Raw genomic sequence first — 22,231 nt, forward strand, 5'->3', positions numbered from 1 at the left:
ATCTATGCCTCTGATCGCTAACACTTGCCCCAACAGTCTGTTAAAGACTACATGGGTTATCTTTGTCTGTGCTCGCTAAAAGCACTTGCCCCGACAGTCTCTTAAAGACTACATGGGTCATCTTTGTCTGTTCTCGCTATAAGCACTTGCCCCGACAGTCTCTTAAAGACTACATGGGTCATCTTTGTCTGTGCTCCCTAACAACACTTGCCCCAACATTTTGTTAATAACTACATGGGTCATCTTTGCCTGTGATCGCTAACACTTGCCCCAACAGTCTGTTAAAGACTACATGGGTCATCTTTGTCTGTGCTCGCTAACAGAACTTGCCCCGACAGTCTCTTAAAGACTACATGGGTCATCTTTGTCTGTGCTCGCTAACAACACTTGCTCCAACAGTCTGTTAAAGACTATATGGGTCATCTTTGTCTGTGCTCGCTAATAGAACTTGCCCCAACAGTGTGTTAAATACTACATGGGTCATCTTTGCCTCTGATCGCTAACACTTGCCCCAACACTCTATTAAAGACTACATGGGTCATCTTTGTCTGTGATCGCTAACACTTGCCCCGACAGTCTCTTAAAGACTACATGGGTCATCTTTGTCTGTGGTCGCTAACAACACTGGCCCCGAAAGTCTGTTATAGACTACATGGGTCACCTTTGTCTGTGCTCGCTAACTGCACTTGCCCCAACAGTTTGTTAAAAACTACATGGGTCATCGTTGTCTGTGCTCGCTAACAACACTTGCCCCAACAGTCTGTTAAAGACTACATGGGTCATCTTTGTCTGTGTACGCTAACAACACTGGTCCCGAAAGTCTGGTATAGACTACATGGGTCACCTTTGTCTGTGCTCGCTAACATAACTTGCCCCAACAGTCTGTCTTGAACGCTACATGGGGGAACTTTGTCTGTGCTCGCTAACAACACTTGCCCCAACAGTTTGTTAAAGACTACATGGGTCATCTTTGTCTGTGCTCGTTAACAACACTTGCCCCAACAGTCTGTTAAAGACTTCATGGGGGATCTTTGTCTGTGCTCGCTAACAGCACTTGCCCTAACAGTCTGTTTTAAACGCTACATGGGGGATCTTTGTCTGTGCTCGCTAACACTTGCCCTAACAGTTTGTTAAATACTACATGTGTCATCTTTGTCTGTGCTCGCTAACAACACTTGCCCCAACAATCTGTGTTGAACGCTACATGGGGGATCTTTGTCTGTGCTCGCTAACAACACTTGCCCCACCAGTTTGTTAAATATTACATGGGGGATCTTTGTCTATGCTCGCTAACAACACTTGCCCCAACAGTCTGGTAAAGACTACATGGGTCATCTTTGTCTGTGCTCGCTAACAGCACTTGCCCCGAAAGTCTGTTATAGACTACATGGGTCACCTTTGTCTGTGCTCGCTAACAGCACTTGCCCCAACAGTTTGTTAAAGACTACATGGGTCATCTTTGTCTGTTTTACGCTAACAGCACTTGCCCCAACAGTCTGTTAAAGACTACATGGGTCAACTTTGTCTGTGCTCGCTAACAACACTTGCCCCAACAGTTTGTTAAAGACTACATGGGTCATCTTTGTCTGTGCTCGCTAACAACACTTGCCCCAACAATCTGTATTGAACGCTACATGGGGGATCTTTGTCTGTGCTCGCTAACAACACTTGCCCCAACAGTCTGTTAAAGACTTCATGGGGGATCTTTGTCTGTGCTCGCTAACAGCACTTGCCCCAACAGTCTGTCTTGAACGCTACATGGGGGATCTTTGTCTGTGCTCGCTAACACTTGCCCCAACAGTTTGTTAAAGACTACATGGGTAATCTTTGTCTGTGCTCGCTAACAACACTTGCCCCAACAGTCTGTTAAAGACTACATGGGTCATCTTTATCTGTTCTCGCTAACACCACTTGCCCTAACAGTTTGTTAAAGACTACATGGGTCATCATTGTCTGTGCTCGCTAACAACACTTGCCCCAACAGTCTGTTAAAGACTTCATGGGTAATATTTGTCTGTTCTCGCCAACAACACTTGCCCCTACAGTCTGTTAAAGACTGCATGGGTCATCTTTGTCTGTGCTCGCTAACAGAACTTGCCCCACCAGTTTGTTAAAGATTACATGGGGGATCTTTGTCTATGCTCGCTAACAACACTTGCCCCAACAGTCTGGTAAAGACTACATGGGTCACCTTTGTCTGTGCTCGCTAACAGCACTTGCCCCAACAGTTTGTTAAAGACTACATGGGTCATCTTTGTCTGTTTTACGCTAACAGCACTTGCCCCAACAGTCTGTTAAAGACTACATGGGTCATCTTTGTCTGTGCTCGCTAACAACACTTGCCCCAACAGTCTGTTAAAGACTTCATGGGTAATATTTGTCTGTGCTCGCCAACAACACTTGCCCCTACAGTCTGTTAAAGACTTCATGGGTAATATTTGTCTGTGCTCGCCAACAACACTTGCCCCTACAGTCTGTTAAAGACTGCATGGGTCATCTTTGTCTGTGCTCGCTAACAGAACTTGCCCCAACAGTCTGTTAAAGACTTCATGGGTCATCTTTGTCTGTGCTCGCTAACAGCACTTGCCCCGAATGTCTGTTATAAACTACATGGGTCACCTTTGTCTGTGCTCGCTAACAGCACTTGCCCCAACAGTTTGTTAAAGACTACATGGGTCATCTTTGTCTGTTTTACGCTAACAGCACTGGCCCCAACAGTCTGTTAAAGACTATATGGGTCATCTTTGTCTGTGCTCGCTAACAACACTTGCCCCAACAGTCTGTTAAAGACTACATGGGTCATCTTTGTCTGTGCTCGCTAACAACACTTGCCCCAACAGTCTGTTAAAGACTTCATGGTGATCTTCGTCTGTGCTCGCTAACAACACTTGCCCCAACAGTCTGTTAAAGACTACATGGGTCATATTTGTCTGTGCTCGCTAACAACACTTGCCCCAACAATCTGTATTGAACGTTACATGGGGGATCTTTGTCTGTGCTCGCTAACAACACTTGTCCCAACAGTCTGTTAAAGACTTCATGGGGCATCTTTGTCTGTGCTCGCTAACAGCACTCGCCCCAACAATCTGTCTTGAACGCTACATGGGGGATCTTTGTCTGTGCTCGCTAACACTTGCCCCAACAGTTTGTTAAAGACTACATGGGTCATCTTTGTCTGTGCTCCTAAACAACACTTGCCCCAGCAGTCTGTGTTGAACGCTACATGGGGGATCTTTGTCTGTGCTCGCTAGCAACACTTGCCACAACAGTTTGTTAAAGACTACATGGGTCATCTTTGTCTGTGCTCGCTAACAACACTTGCCCCAACAGTCTGTTAAATACTTCATGGGGGATCTTTTTCTATCCTCGATAAGAACACTTGCCCCAACAGTCTGTTAAAGACTTCATGGGTCATCTTTGTCTGTGCTCGCTAACAGCACTTGCCCCAACAGTTTGTTAAATACTACATGGGTCATCCTTGCCTGTGATCGCTAACACTTGCCCCAACAGTCTGTTAAAGACTACATGGGTCATCTTTGTCTGTGCTCGCTAACAGAACTTGCCCCAACAGTCTGTTAAAGACTTCATGGCGGATCTTTGTCTGTGCTCGCTAACAGCACTTGCCCCTACAGTCTGTTAAAGACTTCATGGGGGATCTTTGTTTGTCCTCGCTAACAGCACTTGTCCCAACAGTTTGTTAAAGACTACATGGGTCATCTTTGTCTGTGCTCGCTAACAACACTTGCCTCGACAGTCTGTGTTGAACGCTACATGGGGGATCTTTGTCTGTGCTCTAACAACACTTGCCCCAACAGTTTGTTAAAGGCAACATGGGTCATCTTTGTCTGTGCTCGCTAATAACACTTGCCCCAACAGTCTGTTAAAGACTTCATGGGTCATCTTTGTCTGTACTCGCTAACAACACTTGCCCCAACAGTTTGCTAAAGACTACATGGGTCATCTTTGTCTGTGCTCGCTAACAACACTTGCCCCAACAGTATGTTAAAGACTTCATGGTGATCTTTGTCTGTGCCGCTAACAACACTTGCCCCAACAGTCTGTCTTGAACGCTACATGGGGGATCTTTGTCTGTGATCGCTAACAATACTTTCCCCAACAGTTTGTTAAAGACTACATGGGTCATCTTTGTCTGTGCTCGCTAACAGCACTTGCTCCAACAGTCTGTTAAAGACTACATGGGTCATCTTTGTCTGTGCTCGCTAACAGCACTTGCCCCAACAGTCTGTAAAAGACTACATGGGTCATCTTTGTCTGTGCTCCCTAACAACACTTGCCCCAACAGTCTGTGTTGAATGCTACATGGGTCATCTTTGTCTGTGCTCGCTAACAACACTTGCCCCAACAGTCTGTTAAAGACTTCATGGTGATCTTTGTCTGTGCTCGCTAACAACACTTGCCCCAACAGTTTGTTAAATACTACATGGGTCATCTTTGTCTGTGCCGCTAACAACACTTGCCCCAACAGTCTGTCTTGAACGCTACATGGGGGATCTTTGTCTGTGATCGCTAACAATACTTTCCCCAACAGTTTGTTAAAGACTACATGGGTCATCTTTGTCTGTGCTCGCTAACAGCACTTGCTCCAACAGTCTGCTAAAGACTACATGGGTCATCTTTGTCTGTGCTCGCTAACAGCACTTGCCCCAACAGTCTGTAAAAGACTACATGGGTCATCTTTGTCTGTGCTCCCTAACAACACTTGCCCCAACAGTCTGTGTTGAATGCTACATGGGTCATCTTTGTCTGTGCTCGCTAACAACACTTGCCCCAACAGTCTGTTAAAGACTTCATGGTGATCTTTGTCTGTGCTCGCTAACAACACTTGCCCCAACAGTTTGTTAAATACTACATGGTCATCTTTGTCTGTGCTCGCTAACAACACTTGCCCCGACAGTCCGTTAAAGACTACATGAGTCATCTTTGTCTGTGCTCGCTAACAACACTTGCCCCAACAGTTTGTTAAAGACTTCATGGTGATCTTTGTCTGTGCTCGCTAACAACACTTGCCCCAACAGTTTGTTAAATACTACATGGTCATCTTTGTCTGTGCTCGCTACCAGCACTTTCCCCGACAGTCTGTTAAAGACTACATGGGTCATCTTTGTCTGTGCTCGCTAACAACACTTGCCCCAACAGTCTGTTAAAGACTACATGGGTCATCTTTGTCCGTGCAATGATGCAACCCTCGCTAAGGAATGAGGTTCCCCACAACCCTGTGGGTTGGTGGATCACGTCGAGATTTGTAAAGCTCACAAACCTGCTTAGGACGCGTGCGAAGTTGGCCACGAGAGAAGAGTGGGGGGGGGGGGGTGGGGGGGGTGGGGGGTGCACGTGGCTTCGTGAACCCATCTGTGTGGACCTGGGAGTTCTTTTTAGCATCCCTTGCACGTGACTTGGGGTCGCTCCCGCACGGAAACGACTGGCCCAGAGGGGGGAGGAGGGGGTGAAGGGTGAAGGGGAGGAGGAGGAGGGAGGGGGCGAGGGGGGGAGGAGGGGGTGAAGGGGGGGATGAGGGAGGGGGCGAGGGGGGGAGGGGGGGAGGAGGGGGTGAAGGGGGGGGATGAAGGAGGAGGAGGGAGGGGGCGAGGGGGGGAGGAGGGGGTGAAGGGGGGGATGAAGGAGGAGGCGAGAGGGGGAAGGCGAGAGAAGGGGGAGGGGGGAAGGAGAGGAGGGAGGAGGGGAGTAGGGTGGAGGGGGGAGGAGAGGGGAGGGAGAAAGGGGGAGGTGGCAAGCGGAGGCGGGGGGGGAGGCGGAGAGAGTGAGGAGGTGAGAGGAGGGGGGAGGGGGAGGACGGGGGAGTTGAGAGGAGGGGGGAGGTGAGAGGAGGGGGGAGGTGAGAGGAGGGGGGAGGTGAGAGGAGGGAGGAGGTGAGATGAGGGGGGAGGCGGAGGAGGGGGGAGTGAGGAGGTGAGAGGAGGGGGAATGTGAGATAGGGGAGGAGGGGGAAAGGAGGAGGGGGGGAGGAGGCGGAGGACGAGGAGGGAGTGAGGAGGTGAGAGGAGGGGGAGGAGGATGAGGCCGCTCTGTGATGACGACGCCGTTACATCGATGGCGGCGCACGCCCCCTGGGGTGAAACTCGACAACCAGTGAATGAATATCTCAGCGGGATCCTCTTAGACACAAGTCTCCAGAGACTCGGTGGGGGGCAGAGGGGGGTTGTTCCCCTGGATAGGGGTGGTTATTATTACTGCGATTATGAATGCGTACGTGAATACACTCGTGAGAATTTGCGCGTGTGCGTGTGTATACATCTTTGGATTGCGCACGCTTCATTACACTGCAGGCGATTAGTGAAATGGACAGTTAATACGTCGTCAACACGTTTAAACGAAACCCAATTAGCCCTTTCCCGTTCCGATGACGTACACGGAGCACGTCATCATTCCGTTCCGATGACGTACACAGTGCACGTCATCATTCAATTCCGATGACGTACACAGTGCACGTCATCATTACGTTACGATGACGTACACAGTGCACGTCATCATTCCGTTCTGATGACGTACACAGTGCACGTCATCATTCCGTTCCGATGACGTACACAGTGCACGTCATCATTCTGTTCTGATGACGTACACGGTGGACGTCATCATTCTGTTCTGATGACGTACACAGTGCACCTCATCATTCCGCTCCGATGACTACACAGTGCACGTCATCATTCCGTTCTGATGACTTACACGGTTCACGTCATCATTCTGTTCCGATGACTACACAGTGCACGTCATCATTCCGCTCCGATGACTACACAGTGCACGTCATAATTGTGTTCCGATGACGTACAAAGTGCACGTCATCATTTTGTTCCAATGACGTACACGGAGCACGTCATCATTCCGTTCTGATGACGTACACAGTGCACGTCATCATTCCGTTCCGATGACGTACACGGAGCACGTCATCATTCCGTTCTGATGACGTACACAGTGCACGTTATCCTTCCGTTCTGATGATGTACACAGTGCACGTCATCCTTCCGTTCTGATGACTACAAAGTGCACGTAATCACTCTGTTCGATGACGTATACAGTGCACGTCATCATTTTGCTCCGATGACGTACGTGGTGTACATCGTCAAATCTAAACCGGAAGAGAAAAACGACAAAATAAATCAGAACGTGATCGGTGCAGAGGCTCCCACAAGGCCGTGCGGGAGGGGCGTGCGGCACAGCGGTGGCGCCGGCTATCGTAGAGCGGCGGTGGTCGTGTCGCCACGGTTCTCTGCGGTGAGCAGCGACGTCTTTAAACACAACCGCGCTGCCGCCGCTGCTGCTGCTGCTGCTACGCCTCTCCAGATCAAATTAGCGCCGAGCCGGTCGCGAGTTTCCAGACTCAGCGGTGAACGGGACACACACCAACCCACCCACCCACCCACCGGCTTGATACTTGCAGACGTCTCGGAACGGGAAAGGGTTAAAATTGACCGAAGAGCCGCATGCACACGTATGCATGTAGAACGCATCCATTCAAAGCTTTCGGCTAAAAACTCTCGTTGCAAATGAGACCGCGTGCAGCGCTGATCTCGCACACCGCCAGGCAGCCAAGGGGATGGTGGGGAGTGTCCGCAAGGGGGCCACGCCCGGTGCGGAGATGGAGCGACGGAATTCGGCTGGCGACCAGGCGTCACATCGCTGGATCGCGTGGCAACCTTCATCATCGTCACTATCCACGATCGTCGTCTTTGTCATCGTCGTCGTGATTGTCATCATCATCGTCGTCGTCGTCGTCGTCGTTGTCATTGTCGTCATCGTCGTCAGGGATGATCGATCCGCCGCTGGACGGAAGCCGGCCCCCCCAAAGCATCCGGCTGGGATGCTTTGGGGGGCGACGGTGATGGCCACTCCTCGCCGCCATCACAGCCGAGCCGGCAGCCCGGAGGTGTCCGCTCCGGACTGCGTGGACGCGACGGAGCACTCTCTCTCTCTCACTCTCTCTGTCCCTCTCTCTCTCACTCTCACTCTCCCTCTCACTCTCTCTCTCTCTCTCTCCCTCTCTCTCTCTCTCCCTCTCTCTCCCTCTCTCTCGCTCTCCCTCTCTCTCTTCCTCTCTCTCGCTCACTCTCTCTCTCTCTCACTCTCTCTCTCTCTCCCTCTCTCTCTCTCACTCTCTCTCTCACTCTCTCACTCTCTCTCTCACTCTCACTCTCTCTTCCTCTCTCTCGCTCTCCCTCTCTCTCTCCCTCTCTCCCTCTCTCTCTCGCACGGTTTGCTCGGAGACCGCCTGGGACTATCGCTCGCACGGTGCATGGCGATCATCGCGCAAGGAAAGTGCCGTTTGCTGTGTCACAGACAAGCCCTGCGGAGGGTTCTCGGGGAGTGAGCTGACGCTGCTGCTGACGCTGCCGACTCAGCTGCTGATGCCACTGCTGCTGATGCCGCTGCTGCTGATGCCGCTGCCGTCACCCCCAAACGCGGGCGCTGCACGGTGTCAATTTGTCAAGTTTACCACGGGGACGTTAGCCCGCGCGCGATGGCCTCGCACATTTCTGGACGGCGCCCGAGGGTTAGCCCCCCGCCGCGGGGCCGACGGCTCGCTGCGTCACCGTCACCGCGCGTGGCACCATCGCCGAGGGGGCGGGGCCCGGCCCGGCACACACGGGCCGGCGAACCGCCCGCGGCGAGCGGCGGGCGCCCTGTCGATGCTCGCCGACCGACAGTGTCGCGAGCAGGCGACAAATAAAATAAACCCCGAGACGGGAGGCGGAAGATATCGCGCCACCGATTGGGGCTCGCGGCGCCACGGAACGCCGGTCAGCGGCGGGCGTGCGGTGCCGGCGCCGGCGCCGGCGCCGGCGGTGGCACCGGCGGAGGATGCCGGGGGGCGGCCGTGGCGCTCAGCTGGGCATAGGCGGCGGAGCGCAGGAAGCGGGGGTACGAGTCGCCCTCCATGAGGCCGCGGATCCGCGCCTGCGCCGGGCGGAAGGCGCCCGGGGACGCCGGCGCCACTCGCAGGCGCTCCGACACGGTCGCCCGTGTCATCGCGTCCAGGTTCACCTGGAGGCGTGGGCAGTGGGCGGGGACACGGACACGGACACGGCGGTGGTGGTGGTGGTTGTTGTATTGGTGGTTGTAGTGGTGGTTGTAGTGGTGGTTGTAGTGGTGGTTGTATTGGTGGTTGTAGTGATGGTTGTAGTGGTGGTGGTTGTAGTGGTGGTGGTTGTAGTGGTGGTTGTAGTGGTGGTTATCACGGTGGTGGTTGTAGTAGTGGTTGCAGTGGTGGTGGTTGTGGTGGTGGTTGTAGTGGTGGTGGTTGTAGTGGTGGTTGTAGTGGTGGTGGTTGACGTGGTGGTGGTTGTAGTGGTGGTTGTAGTGGTGGTTGTAGTGGTGGTTGTATTGGTGGTTGTAGTGGTGGTTGTAGTGGTGGTTCTAGTGGTGGTTGACGTGGTGGTGGTTGACGTGGTGGTGGTTGTAGTGGTGGTTGTAGTGGTGGTTGTGGTGGTTGTAGTGGTGGTTGTAGTGGTGGTTGTAGTGGTGGTGGTTGTAGTGGTGGTTGTAGTGGTGGTTGTTGTAGTGGTGGTGGTTGTAGTGGTGGTTGTAGTGGCGGTTGTAGTGGCGGTTGTAGTGGTGCTTGTAGTGGTGGTTGTAGTGGTGGTTGTAGTGGTGTTTGTAGTGGTGGTTGTCGTGGTGGTTGTGGTGGTGGTTATCACGGTGGTGGTTGTAGTGGTGGTTGTAGTGGTGGTTGTAGTGGTGGTTATCATGGTGGTGGTTGTAGTGGTGGTTGTAGTGGTGGTTGTAGTGGTGGTGGTTGTAGTGGTGGTTGTAGTGGTGGTTGTAGTGGTGGTTGTAGTGGTGGTTATCACGGTGGTGGTTGTAGTGGTGGTGGTTGTGGTGGTGGTGGTTGTATTGGTGGTTGTAGTGGTGGTTGTATTGGTGGTTGTAGTGGTGGTTGTAGTGGTGTGTGTCGTGGTGTTTGTTGTAGTGGTTGTAGTGGTGGTTGTCGTGGTGGTTGACGTGGTGGTTGTAGTGGTGTGTGTCGTGGTGTTTGTAGTAGTGGTTGTAGTGGTGGTTGTATTGGTGGTTGTGGTGGTGGTTGTATTGGTGGTTGTCGTGGTGGTGGTTGTGGTGGTTGTAGTGGTGGTTGTCGTGGTGGTTGTAGTGGTGGTTGTAGTGGTGGTTGTAGTGGTGGTTGTATTGGTGGTTGTCGTGGTGGTTGTAGTGGTGGTTGTAGTGGTTGTTGTAGTGGTGGTTGTAGTGGTGGTTGTTGTGGTGTTTGTAGTGGTGGTTGTCGTGGTGGTTGTAGTGGTGGTTGTAGTGGTTGTTGTAGTGGTGGTTGTAGTGGTGGTTGTAGTGGTGGTTGTAGTGGTGGTTGTTGTGGTGTTTGTAGTGGTGGTTGTAGTGGTGGTTGTATTGGTGGTTGTATTGGTGGTTGTAGTGGTGGTTGTATTGGTTTTTGTATTGGTGGTTGTACTGGTGGATGTATTGGTGGTTGTGGTGGTGGTTGTCGTGGTGGTTGTAGCAAGTGACATGGCACGACGCAACGCGGCAACCTGAGTTCGATTCCCGCTCACGGCCGACACCGGTGACGCTTATCTGAAACGGTCCTGAGCCTCCCCTAGGTGGACTCAGCCTCAAATGAGTACCTGGTGCGGTGTGCAGTAAACATCGCCACTGGGCCCTGGTGCTGGCCACCGAGCCCCTGCCATGCCGGCCGTCACAGGAGCCACTCGCTCACGGCACTTGCCGTACACACGGGGGATCTCTGTCTTTGTGTCTTACACTGGAATTGAAATGTGGAATTTGCCGGTTCGATTCCAGCTGAAACAATGAGGGGGGGGCAGCTGAAACAATGGGGGGGGGGGGCAGCTGAAACAATGGGGGCAGCTGAAATAATGAGGGCAGCTGAAATAATGAGGGCAGCTGAATCAAGGGGGCAGCTGAAACGGAGAAGCCAAAACAATGGGGGCAGCTGAAACAATTGGGGCGGCTGAAACAATGGGGGGCAGCTGAAATAATGAGGGGCATTTGAAACAATGGGGGCATCTGAAACAATGGGGGCAGCTGAAACAATGGGGGCAGCTGAAACAATGGGGGCAGCTGAAACAATGGGAGCAGCTGAAACAATGGGGGCAGCTGAAACAATGGGGGGCAGCTGAAACAATGGGGGGCAGCTGAAACAATGGGGGGCAGCTGAAATAATGAGGGGGCAGCTGAAACAATGGGGGGCATCTGAAACAATGGGGGCATCTGAAACAATGGGGGCAGCTGAAACAATGGGGGGCATCTCAAACAATGGGGGGCATCTGAAACAACGGGGGCAGCTGAAACAATAGGGGCGGCTAAAACAATGGGTGGCAGCTGAAACAATAGGGGCAGCTAAAACAATGGGGGGCAGCTGAAATAATGGGGGCAGCTGAAACAATGGGAGCAGCTGAAACAATGGGGGGCATCTGAAACAATGGGCTCAGCTGAAACAATGGGGGCAGCTGAAACAATGGGGAGCATCTGAAACAATGGGGTCAGCTGAAACAATGTGGGCAGCTGAAATAATGGGGGGCAGCTGAAACAATGGGGGCAGCTGAAACAATGGGAGCAACTGAAACATTTGGGGCAGCTGAAACAATGGGGGCAGCTGAAACAATAGGGGCGGCTGAAACAATGGGTGGCAGCCGGAACAATGGTGGCAACTGAAACAATTGGGGCAGCTGAAACAATGGGGGCAGCTGAAAGAATGGTGGGCAGCTGAAACATTTGGGGCAGCTGAAACAATGGGGGGCATCTGAAACAATGGGGGCAGCTGAAACAATGGGGGCAGCTGAAACATTTGGGGCAGCTGAAACAATGGGGGGCATCTGAAACAATGGGGGCAGCTGAAACAATGGGGGCAGCTGAAACAATGGGAGCAGCTGAAACAATGGGGTCAGCTGAAACAATGGGGGCAGCTGAAACAATGGGGGCAGCTGAAACAATGGGGGCAGCTGAAACAATTGGGGCAGCTGAAACAATGGGGGAAGTTTTCTTTGGTTCTTTCGGTAAAGTCACGTAGAATGAGAATAAAATAATAATTTGATAAAATAAAAAACACAATAAAATTCTCACGACGTTTTGGCCACAACACAAGCGGCCTTCATCAGGTGAAGGGACGAGACTGTCTGGAGGACAGCGCTGTCCTCCAGATAATTTTATTGTGTTATTTTATTTTATCAATGTATTATTTTATTCTCATTCTACGTGACTTTACCGAAAGAACCAAAGAAGATGAATCTTTGCAGTCACGAAAGCTTTAAATCGAAAAATGGGGGAAGTCTCTAACTGCCCCCCCCCCCACCCCCATCCCCGCCTCTGTCCGCCCAGCAGAGTGAGCGGATAGGACCACAGCCAGCCAATCGGCAGGTGGCGTGCGGTGGCTTGGGCTAAAGTGTGGGTCCGCCCACCCCTGCCCAACGAGACGGCTGGAAGAGCAGGCTAAATAAACATGCCGGAGTGGAGGCCCTCCCGCCAGCAAGCGTGGCATGACTTAGGAAATTGTAGGGCTGCACCTTTGTTATTGTTATTATTATTATCGTCATGATCAGCGACCGCCAGGTGGCTAAAAGGATTGTCTAAGCCCGGTGATTGCGGTGATTTGCTTATCTGTCCTGTACTTTGCACTCCTATCGTCTTGCTGTAACTTTGTGACTGGCCCCCTTCCTTGTGATAAGAAGATTCCTCCAGTCTGAATAAAGATGTGTACATCTAGATTGAAAACTCATTTACTTTCAAAATGCTTTTCGCGCGAGAATTTCAACAAGCACGCACGTACGTCCTGATCCCGAACCAACGTCGCTCAGAATCTCTCGATCAAGGCCCAAGCGATCGAACATCCACCCCCCCACCCACCCACCCACCCCCACCCCGGCCCCACCCCACCTCGCGCGGGGCCTGCGTGGCCACGAACTCGCCGTAGATCTTGCGGGCGTGCGCCGATCGGCGCGACGCCGATCCCAGCCGCTGGTGCTCGCGGCACGCCAGCCAGAACTCGAGGTTCTCCTCCGAGAACTCGCTGCGCAGGAAGGCGTGGAACAGCCGCACGCCGTCTGCTCGCCACGCACGCGGAAGGCAACGTCACAAAGGTGGGTGGGGGGTGGGGGGGGGGAGGGGCGTGGTGGTGGGGGGTGGGGGATGGGGCGGGGGGGGGGGGAGCGACGTCGCGTTTCGGACGGCACCGCGATCGCCGCGGTGCCGACCTCCTGGAGCGGTTTCGACGCGCCGGGGGGCCCTCATCGGCAGCGCGCTTGGTTCTGAGCTAAACTGACTCGAACTAAGGTTGGTTTTTTTGACAAGTAAGTGCCGAGGCGCATCTCTCATTTGTCAGAAGTGACCAGGCCATCGCAAATGGTAGCTCAATGAAGTGGCTCATCACCGTCGCCATCACGCGGAAATTTGCAGCAGCCAAACACTGTGAACGCGTCACGTTGGATTCAAAATGTGGAGGGTGTAAAACCGGAGGACCCGGAGGAAAAAATCCACGCGACCACGGGGAGAGAGACACCGCCAACTCCAGAGGCACGGCAGGCGTCAGGGTCGGGATCGAAACCGCGACCCTCTGTATACCAGGCGACGTAGTTAACATCTCGCCACCGCGGCGCACACAATACCGGTGAGCCGCCAAAAGTTTATAGGCACACCGCAGCGTTAACCAGGGCGGCCCGCCGGATTTGAACAAGCGGCGCCTCCTGTCGCGACAGTCCTCGCCGCTACGAGAACGTCGCGCGGGATACCAACGGTGGTGCGCCGTTATATGACCCATCGACGGGCCACCGGGATAGCAAGGGGAGATGTTGACGAGACTCACGCTTGTGAGAGAGGACGTTGTCGAAAGACTCGCTCCAGCTCCTCACCTCCTCCGCACTCGGCCTGTGTGACGAACGTGAACAAGGTCGGTATTGCTCTGTTGAGCTCGCCCACCACTACTGCTGAGCCCACCCACTACCCCCCACTCACTCCACCCACTACTACCCCCCCCACTGACTCCACCCACCATTACCCCCCGCTGACTCCACCCAGCACTACCCCCCCCACTGACTCCACCCACCATTACCCCCCGCTGACTCCACCCAGCACTACCCCCCCCACTGGCTCCACACACCACTACCCTCTACTAACTCTACCCACCATTACTCCCACCGACCCCGCCCAGCACTACCCCCCCCACTGACTCCACACACCACCACCCAAAGCAGCCCAACCCTGTGGCAGTGAGAAGGGGTGAGGTCTGCACAGGAAGGGGCGGGGCCTGCACAGGAAGAGGCGGGCTCTCCAGAAAATGGGGGTGGGGTCTAAAAAGGAAAGGCGCTGAGCCGAAGAGGGAAAAGGCAATGGGATGGGGCCTAGCGGGTAAGGGGAGAGGAGCAGGTCATGCCTGAGTTCAGATAACACAAGCACAGGAGAGCCGGGGATGTGGACACAGGCCAGATGGCGAGGCTTAAACGATGTTACGGTAAAGGAGGGGAGAGGAGGTGAGAGGGGGGGGGGTCTTGCCTGGAGGCCCGAGTGAGCCTGCCGAGGAACGTCTCCCCGTGGCCGGCTGTCGGCGTCGCCGATAGCTGCCCGTCGTGTTTCCGACGCAAAAAGCCCAGCCGAGTTTTTACGTCTCTGGCTCTGGAAGCGGGAAGGGGTGAGAAACGCGAGTGTGTGTATGCGCGTGTGTGTGTGAGAGTTAAACATTAAACAACAATAATAATAACTCGGTGAATGTGACCTTTACGTTTGTGCCGATTGTGGAATAAGCGTTGTATATCACTCAGATTATGCAAGTCTATGGGTCTCTATGTGAGGGTTTGGGTCCATATGTGAGTCTTGGACTTTTCATGTAAAGCTATGTAAAAATATGAGTCTCTACATCGACCATCACCACCACCACCGACCACCACCACCACCCTATCCACACACCCACCCACCCGAACACCATCACCACCCACAACAATAACAACACCTGCCATTCACCACTAAGTGGCGGTGACGTCACCACGGTGCCTGTGACAGGCCAGGTGCACTTTGAGGGCAAGCACAGCATCGAAGTTTCTCTGCTGACAGGAGGTCTCGGGAGAGACCCAGCAGGTGCCATGGGTTGACTGACTAAGATGACTGCTAGATGCACCAGCTGTACTCCCTGCTGTGCCAACAAAGGAAAAAGATCCCCCATATCGCCTTCAAAACAGACTGTTGGGGCGGCAAGTGACGTTAGCGAGCACCTATGAAGGCCGAAAATAGCACACGAGGGGGTGGGTGGCCAACACCACGCCGGGCAACCTTTATCTCCCCAGTGGCGATGTTTACACACCGCACGAGGTACTCATTTGAGGCCGAGTAGACCTAGGGGACGCCCACGCCTGGTGCAGATAATCGTCACCGGTGTTGGCTGTGAGCGGGAATCGCACTCAGGTCGCCGGGTTGCGTCGCGCAGTGACAACAACAACAACCGCCATTCGCCACTAAGTGGCGGTGACGTCACCACGACGCTTGTGCCAGGCCATGTGCACCTTGAGGTCAGTGACAACACACACACACAGGCACACACAACACAGATGATAATGACGATGGCCTGGGCGGGGACTCTCACTTACATGTCCGTGGCTCGCCGCTTGTGCTTGGAGGCTTCACACGCGAGGTCTGCGCCGAGCCCCTGGCCGCCAGCGCCGTCCCCTGCACTGGCGTCCCGGTTCTGGAGCAGAGCCTCCTGATGGTGGCACCGACCCAGACACATGGCAATCCAGAATCATCACAACTCAGGCCACGTATGTTGTTTGTCTATGGATCTCTGATGTCAGTCTGTGGGTCTCTATGTGGGTTTATGGGTCTCTATGTGAGTGCGGGTCTAAATGTGAGCCTATGGGTCGATATGCGAGTCTTTGCTTCCGTTTTTCTTTAGAACTGACAACATATTTTTGTTTAGATTGAAAACTCATTTGTTTAGAGCTGCTTGTTTTTTTTTGTTTCGTTTGTCGTCCTTCCACCACACCTCCTATTAGCACGGTTGGCTACGTGTGGTGCGAAAGAAGTTCAACATACAACACGTATAAAGAGGAATTCGTGAGTCTCTACGTAGAGCTATGGCTGTCTATTTGTTCATACTTACGCGATCCGGAGGTATAAATACCCAAGGGGTCGCAGGATTCTGTTAAATGTGACGTCAAGGACACGAGGAAAGTGAAGGCGGGGGGGGCGTGAGAGACAGGGAACGCCCAGGAGGGGAATGGTGACGTCACCGGATGAGGCGGTGTGATGGAGGCACTTCCTGGTGGGATTTGGAGTGGAGCGGTCGTACGCGGCGTGAGCTCGCATGGAAAAATAAAGATGAGTTGTGTCATCTCAACTTTCGTCTGGTCGACTCATTACACAGCTGTCTATCTGAGCCTACGGGACTCTCGTGCAAGTCCAGGGCCTAATTTTCTCCCGCGAAATATTTCCGGGGGCCGCCGGTAGGCCGGAGCAGGTTTTGCACGCGACTATTAATAACCACATCTCGTGTGCATAGCGGAGGCATACCGAACGTGGTGGTGCCGGGTGCGTAAAACGTAAGATTGCTGGCCGTCGTCGCCCTTCACCTTTTGGAAGTTGAGGAAGGGCGCGTAGACGGCCGGGTCGTCGCCTCCCATCGACGCCCTCCCGCTGGACAGGAAGTGCCGCCCCCCGGCCGCCTCTCGCCCGGCGTCCGTAGAGGCGGCGGCGGCAGCTGCGGCGCCCGCTCTGAAGTGAGGCCACGCCTTCCGGGCGGAGCCCCCGCGTCCGGCCGCCGTGGCCGCCAGGAGGTCATCCTCGCTGCGTGCACGACGCCACGCCGTTGCCGCCGCCGCCGCCGGGGCCTCCCTGCGGCGACCCGCACGCTCCGGTTAGGCGTTGGAGCCGGCGGTCTGGTCAAGGCCGAGAGGTTGCGAGCGTGCGACGCCGCTGACCAGTCCCAACAGAGGGGGGGCGAAACTGGCCTACCGCCAGACCCGGTCCGACAACGCTGGGTGGCACGGTCGCCGGAACACGATGAGTCGCCGCGGTGGCGGTGGGCCAATTCGGACTCCTCACCGCTCACCCGCGCACGCTATCGGTGCGGCCCGCAGCTGTCTCTTTGTCTCACTGCTGCCTGTGGTAACGGCTGCATTTACTCAAGTCTGTGGGAATCTAGAGAGCACGTGGACCTCTGTGTAAGTCTATGGGTCTCTGTGTGAGTCTATGTGTCTGTGTAAGCTCATGGGTCTCCATGTAAGTCTATGGGTCTCTGTGTGAGTCTATGGGCCCCTATGTGATGCAATGAGCCTCCGTGTGAAGTCTATGGGTATCTATGCGATTCAACTAATCTCTATGTGCATCTATGAGTCTCTGTGCGAGTCACTGGCGATCGCGCTCAGACCATCAACTCACTGCACTACAGAAACCCGGTTTAACCAGAGGCAGCAGCTGGAACCTGGATTCGAACCCAGGCTCTCAGTGGTGCGAGCTCCGTGTTTCTCTGACCTCCGAGCCACCCAGAGGCCCCCTCCTTCTCCTCCGCCGTGCATGAACCCCTACTGCACGTGACATGTGCAGTGAACACCCTCACCTGCGTCCCAGCATGCACGTCTCCCTGATGGCCGCGTGCTCGTGACGGAGCTCCGAGCCGGGCCCGACGTCCCAAGCGGCCGTGGCACTGGAGACCCGGCCGCGTTGCACCGCCTCCTCCGCCCTGGAGCCCTCCTCCGTCCTGGAGCCCACCTCTGTCCTGGAGTCCACCTCTGTCCTGGAGCCCACCTCTGTCCAGGAGCCCACCTCTGTCCTGGAGCCCACCTCCGCCGTAGAGCCCACCTCCGCCCTGAAGCCAACTTCCATCCTGGATCCCGCGTCCATCCTGGGACCAACTTCTATCTTGGGACCGACCTCCGCCCTGGGACCCACCTCCACCCTGGGATCCACCTCCATCCTAGAGCTCACCACCTTTTTTGTTGGACCCACAATTGTTGCCTGAAGCTCAGCTGCAAGGAGCGATAGATCTGAGATCTGTGGAATAAGATTTCGAAAAGATGACTTTAGCAAACTGCTTGTTATGCATCATCATCATCATCATCATCCAGAAAGGTTGCATTCATCACAGCCTATGGACTCGCCCCTGCCTGCCTCTCCCCTCTCATCTTCAACGGACTGCTGGACTGAGTGCCGTTAGCGAGCAGCAGCTGTGAAGGCCGGCACGGCGCACGGCAGGGATGGGTGGCCAACGCAACGCCCGGGCGCCTTTGTCTCCCGAGCGGAGATGTTTACGTTTCGCGCCAGGTACTCATTTGAAGCTGAGTCGACCTAGGGGAGGCCCAGGACCGGTTTGGGTAACATTCACCGGCGTCGGTTACCGCGAGCGGGAATCAAAACTCGGGTCGCTAGGTTGCGCAGCGTGGCGTAGCGCGCTAACCGCTGAGCCACCGCTCTCGCGTTCACATGCGCTCATCGCTCATGAACACGCACACACACACACACGTAACGTACACACACGCACACACACATATACACACACGCGTACACACACACGTTCACACACGCGCACACACACACATACACACACGGGCACACACACACGTACACACACGTACACACACGCGCAACGAAATTGGCTCACGCGCACACACGCACACACGCGAACACGCATGCACTTAGCAAGCAGTCCCGGGGGGCATGCGTAGACACAGAGAAAATCTACACGCGCACTCACACGCACATGCACACACACACACGCGTCACATACACACACGCATCACACACACACACACGTCACACGCACACGCATTACGCGCACGCACACGCGCACACACACACAAGCGCACACACGCGCACACACATACACGCGCACACACACGTTGCCACTGGGGAGACAAAGGCGGTCGGGCGCACACACCCGCACACACACACACACGCACACACACACTCGCACACACACACACACACACCCGCACACACCCGCACGCACACACACGCACACACACGCACACGCACACACGCACACGCACACACGCACACACGCGCACACACGCGCACACACGCGCACACACGCACACACGCGCACACACGCGCGGACACACGCACACACGCGCACACACACGCGCACACACACACACGCACAGACACGCACACGCACACACACGCACACGCACACACACGCGCACACACGCGCACACACGCGCACACACACACACGCGCACACACACACATGTACACACGCACAGACACGCACATGCACACACACACACACGCACACACACACACGCACACACACACGTACACACGCACACGCACACGTACACACGCACACGTACACACGCACACGTACACACGCACACACGCGCGCACACGCGCGCACACGCACGCACACGCACACACGCACACACGCACACACACGCACACACACGCACACACACGCACACACACACACACGCACACACACACACACACACGCACACACACACACGCACACACACACACGCACACACACGCACACACACACGCACACGCACGCACACACACGCACACACACGCACACACACGCACACGCACACACACACACACACGCACACGCAAACAAAGATCCCCCGTGTAGCCTTAACAGACTGTAGGGTCAAGTGCTGTTAGCGAGCACCTATGAAGGCCGGAACGGTACACGAGGGGGTGGGTGGCCAGCACCACGCCCGACCGCCTTTGTCTCCCCAGTGGCGATGTTTACACACCGCACCAGGTACTCATTTGAGGCTGAGTCGACCTAGGGGAGGCCCGGGACCGGTTCAGATAATCGCCACTGGTGTTGGCCGTGAGCGGGAATCGAACCCGTGTCGCCAGGTTCATAGCGCAGCGCGCTAACCGTTACACTATCGCTCTCACACGCACACACACACACGTACACACACACACACGTGCACACACACACGTGCACACACACACGTACACACACGTACACACACACACACGTACACACACACACACACGTACACACACACACACACATGTACACACACACACGTATACACACACACACACGTACACACACACATGTACACACACACATGTACACACACACACACAATGTACACACACACACACGTACACACACACACACACATGTACACACACACACACGTACACACACACACATGTACACACACACACACGTACACACACACATGTACACACACACACATGTACACACACACATGTACACACACACACACATGTACACACACACATGTACACACACACACATGTACACACACACATGTACACACACACGTACACACACACACATGTACACACACACACGTACACATACACACATGTACACACACACGTACACACACAACAACAACAACAACCGCCATTTGCCACTAAGTGGCGGTGACGTCACCACGACGCTTGTGCCAGGCTATGTGCACCCTGAGGCCACGTGAAGTGTCGAACGCCCGCTGGCAGGAGGTCACGGGGCAGACCCAGGTGCCACGGGTCGACTGACTGAGATGACTGGATGATGCACCACCTGTGCCCCCTACTGTGCCAACCTGCTGTGCTTTAGCCACCCGGCGCTCCGCTCGCTGTTGTGAGCGTCGCTCCTCCGCCCTCCGTTGTTGTTGGAGGGCGACTGCCTCCAACTGCCCAGTAGCATCCTTCACGAGCCTCCTCCACAGAGGCCGATCTTGACACCGCTGGTACCAGTCATCGGCAAGTCCACTCAGCTCCACGTCCTCCTGTACCACATCACTCCATCTCTTCTCTAGCCCGTGCCGCGCCCGCTTAGCCCCCTCAATCCGGCCAAACAAAAGCTGTTTCGGCATGCGGTGGCTGGGCATGCGGGCTACATGACCCAGCCATCGCAGCCTTGCCTGCCGGAGGAGCTCACCGATGGGACCCTGCCCAGATCTTTCAAGGATTTGTGAGCTCCTCACACAATCCAGTCTGGTTAAACCCAGGATGGATCGTAGGCAGGTCAGCCTAAATGTTTCTAACCGGCGAAGATGTTCCATTAGGGGGGTCCACGTTTCGCAAGCGTAGAGAAGGGAGGGAATGACCGTGGCCGAGAAGACCTGAAGCTTAGTGCGGAGCGACAGACCAGGTAGCTTCCACACAGCGTTACGCAACCGATGAAAAGATATTGCCGCTCGACTGATTCGGAGTGAGACCTCTGCTGTTAAACTGGAGCCAGTCATAAGCACACTGCCCAGGTATGGGAAACTCTCCACTCTCTCCACAACTGCCCCATCACCGATTGGGAGTTGTGGGGGTGGATCGTCCGATGGTACAAAATACCCAAGCAGGTGCTTAGTTTTGGTGGGGCTGATGGTAAGGTCCCACCTCTTAGTGGCACGCTCCAGTCTCAGCAGCAGCATCTCCAACTCCTCCTCTGACTGAGCAGCTATTACCAAGTCATCAGCATACATAACGTGGTTGAGCAATAGGGAGCCATCCCTTGACCGCACCCGGGCATCGATTAGCCTCCCATTATATCTGTACCATATGGAGATTCCCCCAGTACAGCTATTGAAGGCTTCACGAACTACGTGGTCAAAATAGATGTTAAATAATGTGGGAGCCAGAGGACATCCCTGTCGCAACCCAAGGTGTACAGGGAATGGCTCTGACTCCCGGCCACGTAGTTTTACCCGGGCCCGCTCACCATCATGAAGGTCCTTAATGATCGTGAGCAGAGGGTCAGGTACTCCAAAAGCACGAAGAACGACCCAGAGCCCAGGCCTACTGATGGTATCATAGGCCTTGACCAGGTCAATAAAGCAGAGATGTAGGTCTTGTTGGAATTCCCTACACCTCTGCTGTAGCAGACAGACAGAAAATATGGCATCTGTGCAGGACCGCCCTTTCCTGAAACCGCATTGGGGCTCCGCAAGCCTCTCCTCAGCGTGCCTGGCAAGGCGATGCTGAATAATCCTTGCCAGGACCTTTCCCGGCACACTGAGGAGTGAGATGCCCCTGTAGTTGTTACAGTCTGTGCGGTCCCCCTTCTTAAAAAGGGGGACCACCAGGGCATCCTTCCAATCCTGCGGAACCCGTCCAGTGGTCCAGACTGTTGTTATGATGTCATATAGGGCAGTCTGTGCACAAACGCCACCCTCCCTCAGCATTTCGCTTGGGAGATCATCTCTGCCCGCTGCCTTTCCTGGTCTCAGACTCCGGATCGCCTTCAATACTTCCTCAGCAGATGGCACCTCAGCCAGCCACTCACAGGGGGTGACTTCATCCAATATTTGAGGCACCGGAGCCTCAGCCGGGTCATCCTCACTTT

At 54.6% G+C, this 22,231-nt stretch overlaps 1 protein-coding gene across 2 annotated transcripts in view; it reads right to left on the reverse strand.

The window, feature by feature from the left end:
* Window positions 1-6,174: 6,174 nt before the first annotated feature.
* LOC116955439 (uncharacterized) overlaps window positions 6,175-22,231 on the reverse strand; it is an 86,015-nt gene continuing 69,958 nt past the window's right edge. For both annotated transcript variants that reach the window (XM_076053066.1, XM_076053067.1), the window contains 7 exons: window positions 17,531-17,964; window positions 16,545-16,806; window positions 15,564-15,676; window positions 14,479-14,598; window positions 13,793-13,854; window positions 12,868-13,034; window positions 6,175-9,015 (listed from right to left, as the gene is read on the reverse strand). In XM_076053066.1, the coding sequence (XP_075909181.1) occupies window positions 8,773-9,015; window positions 12,868-13,034; window positions 13,793-13,854; window positions 14,479-14,598; window positions 15,564-15,676; window positions 16,545-16,806; window positions 17,531-17,964 (1,401 nt within the window). In that variant the 3' untranslated portion in view covers window positions 6,175-8,772. The remainder of the gene's footprint in view (window positions 9,016-12,867; window positions 13,035-13,792; window positions 13,855-14,478; window positions 14,599-15,563; window positions 15,677-16,544; window positions 16,807-17,530; window positions 17,965-22,231) is intronic.

Source organism: Petromyzon marinus, chromosome 59 (assembly GCF_048934315.1).
Source record: "Petromyzon marinus isolate PM22_M1 ecotype Great Lakes invasive population chromosome 59, UKy_Petmar_22M1.pri1.0, whole genome shotgun sequence".
NCBI classification, from domain to species: domain Eukaryota; kingdom Metazoa; phylum Chordata; class Hyperoartia; order Petromyzontiformes; family Petromyzontidae; genus Petromyzon; species Petromyzon marinus.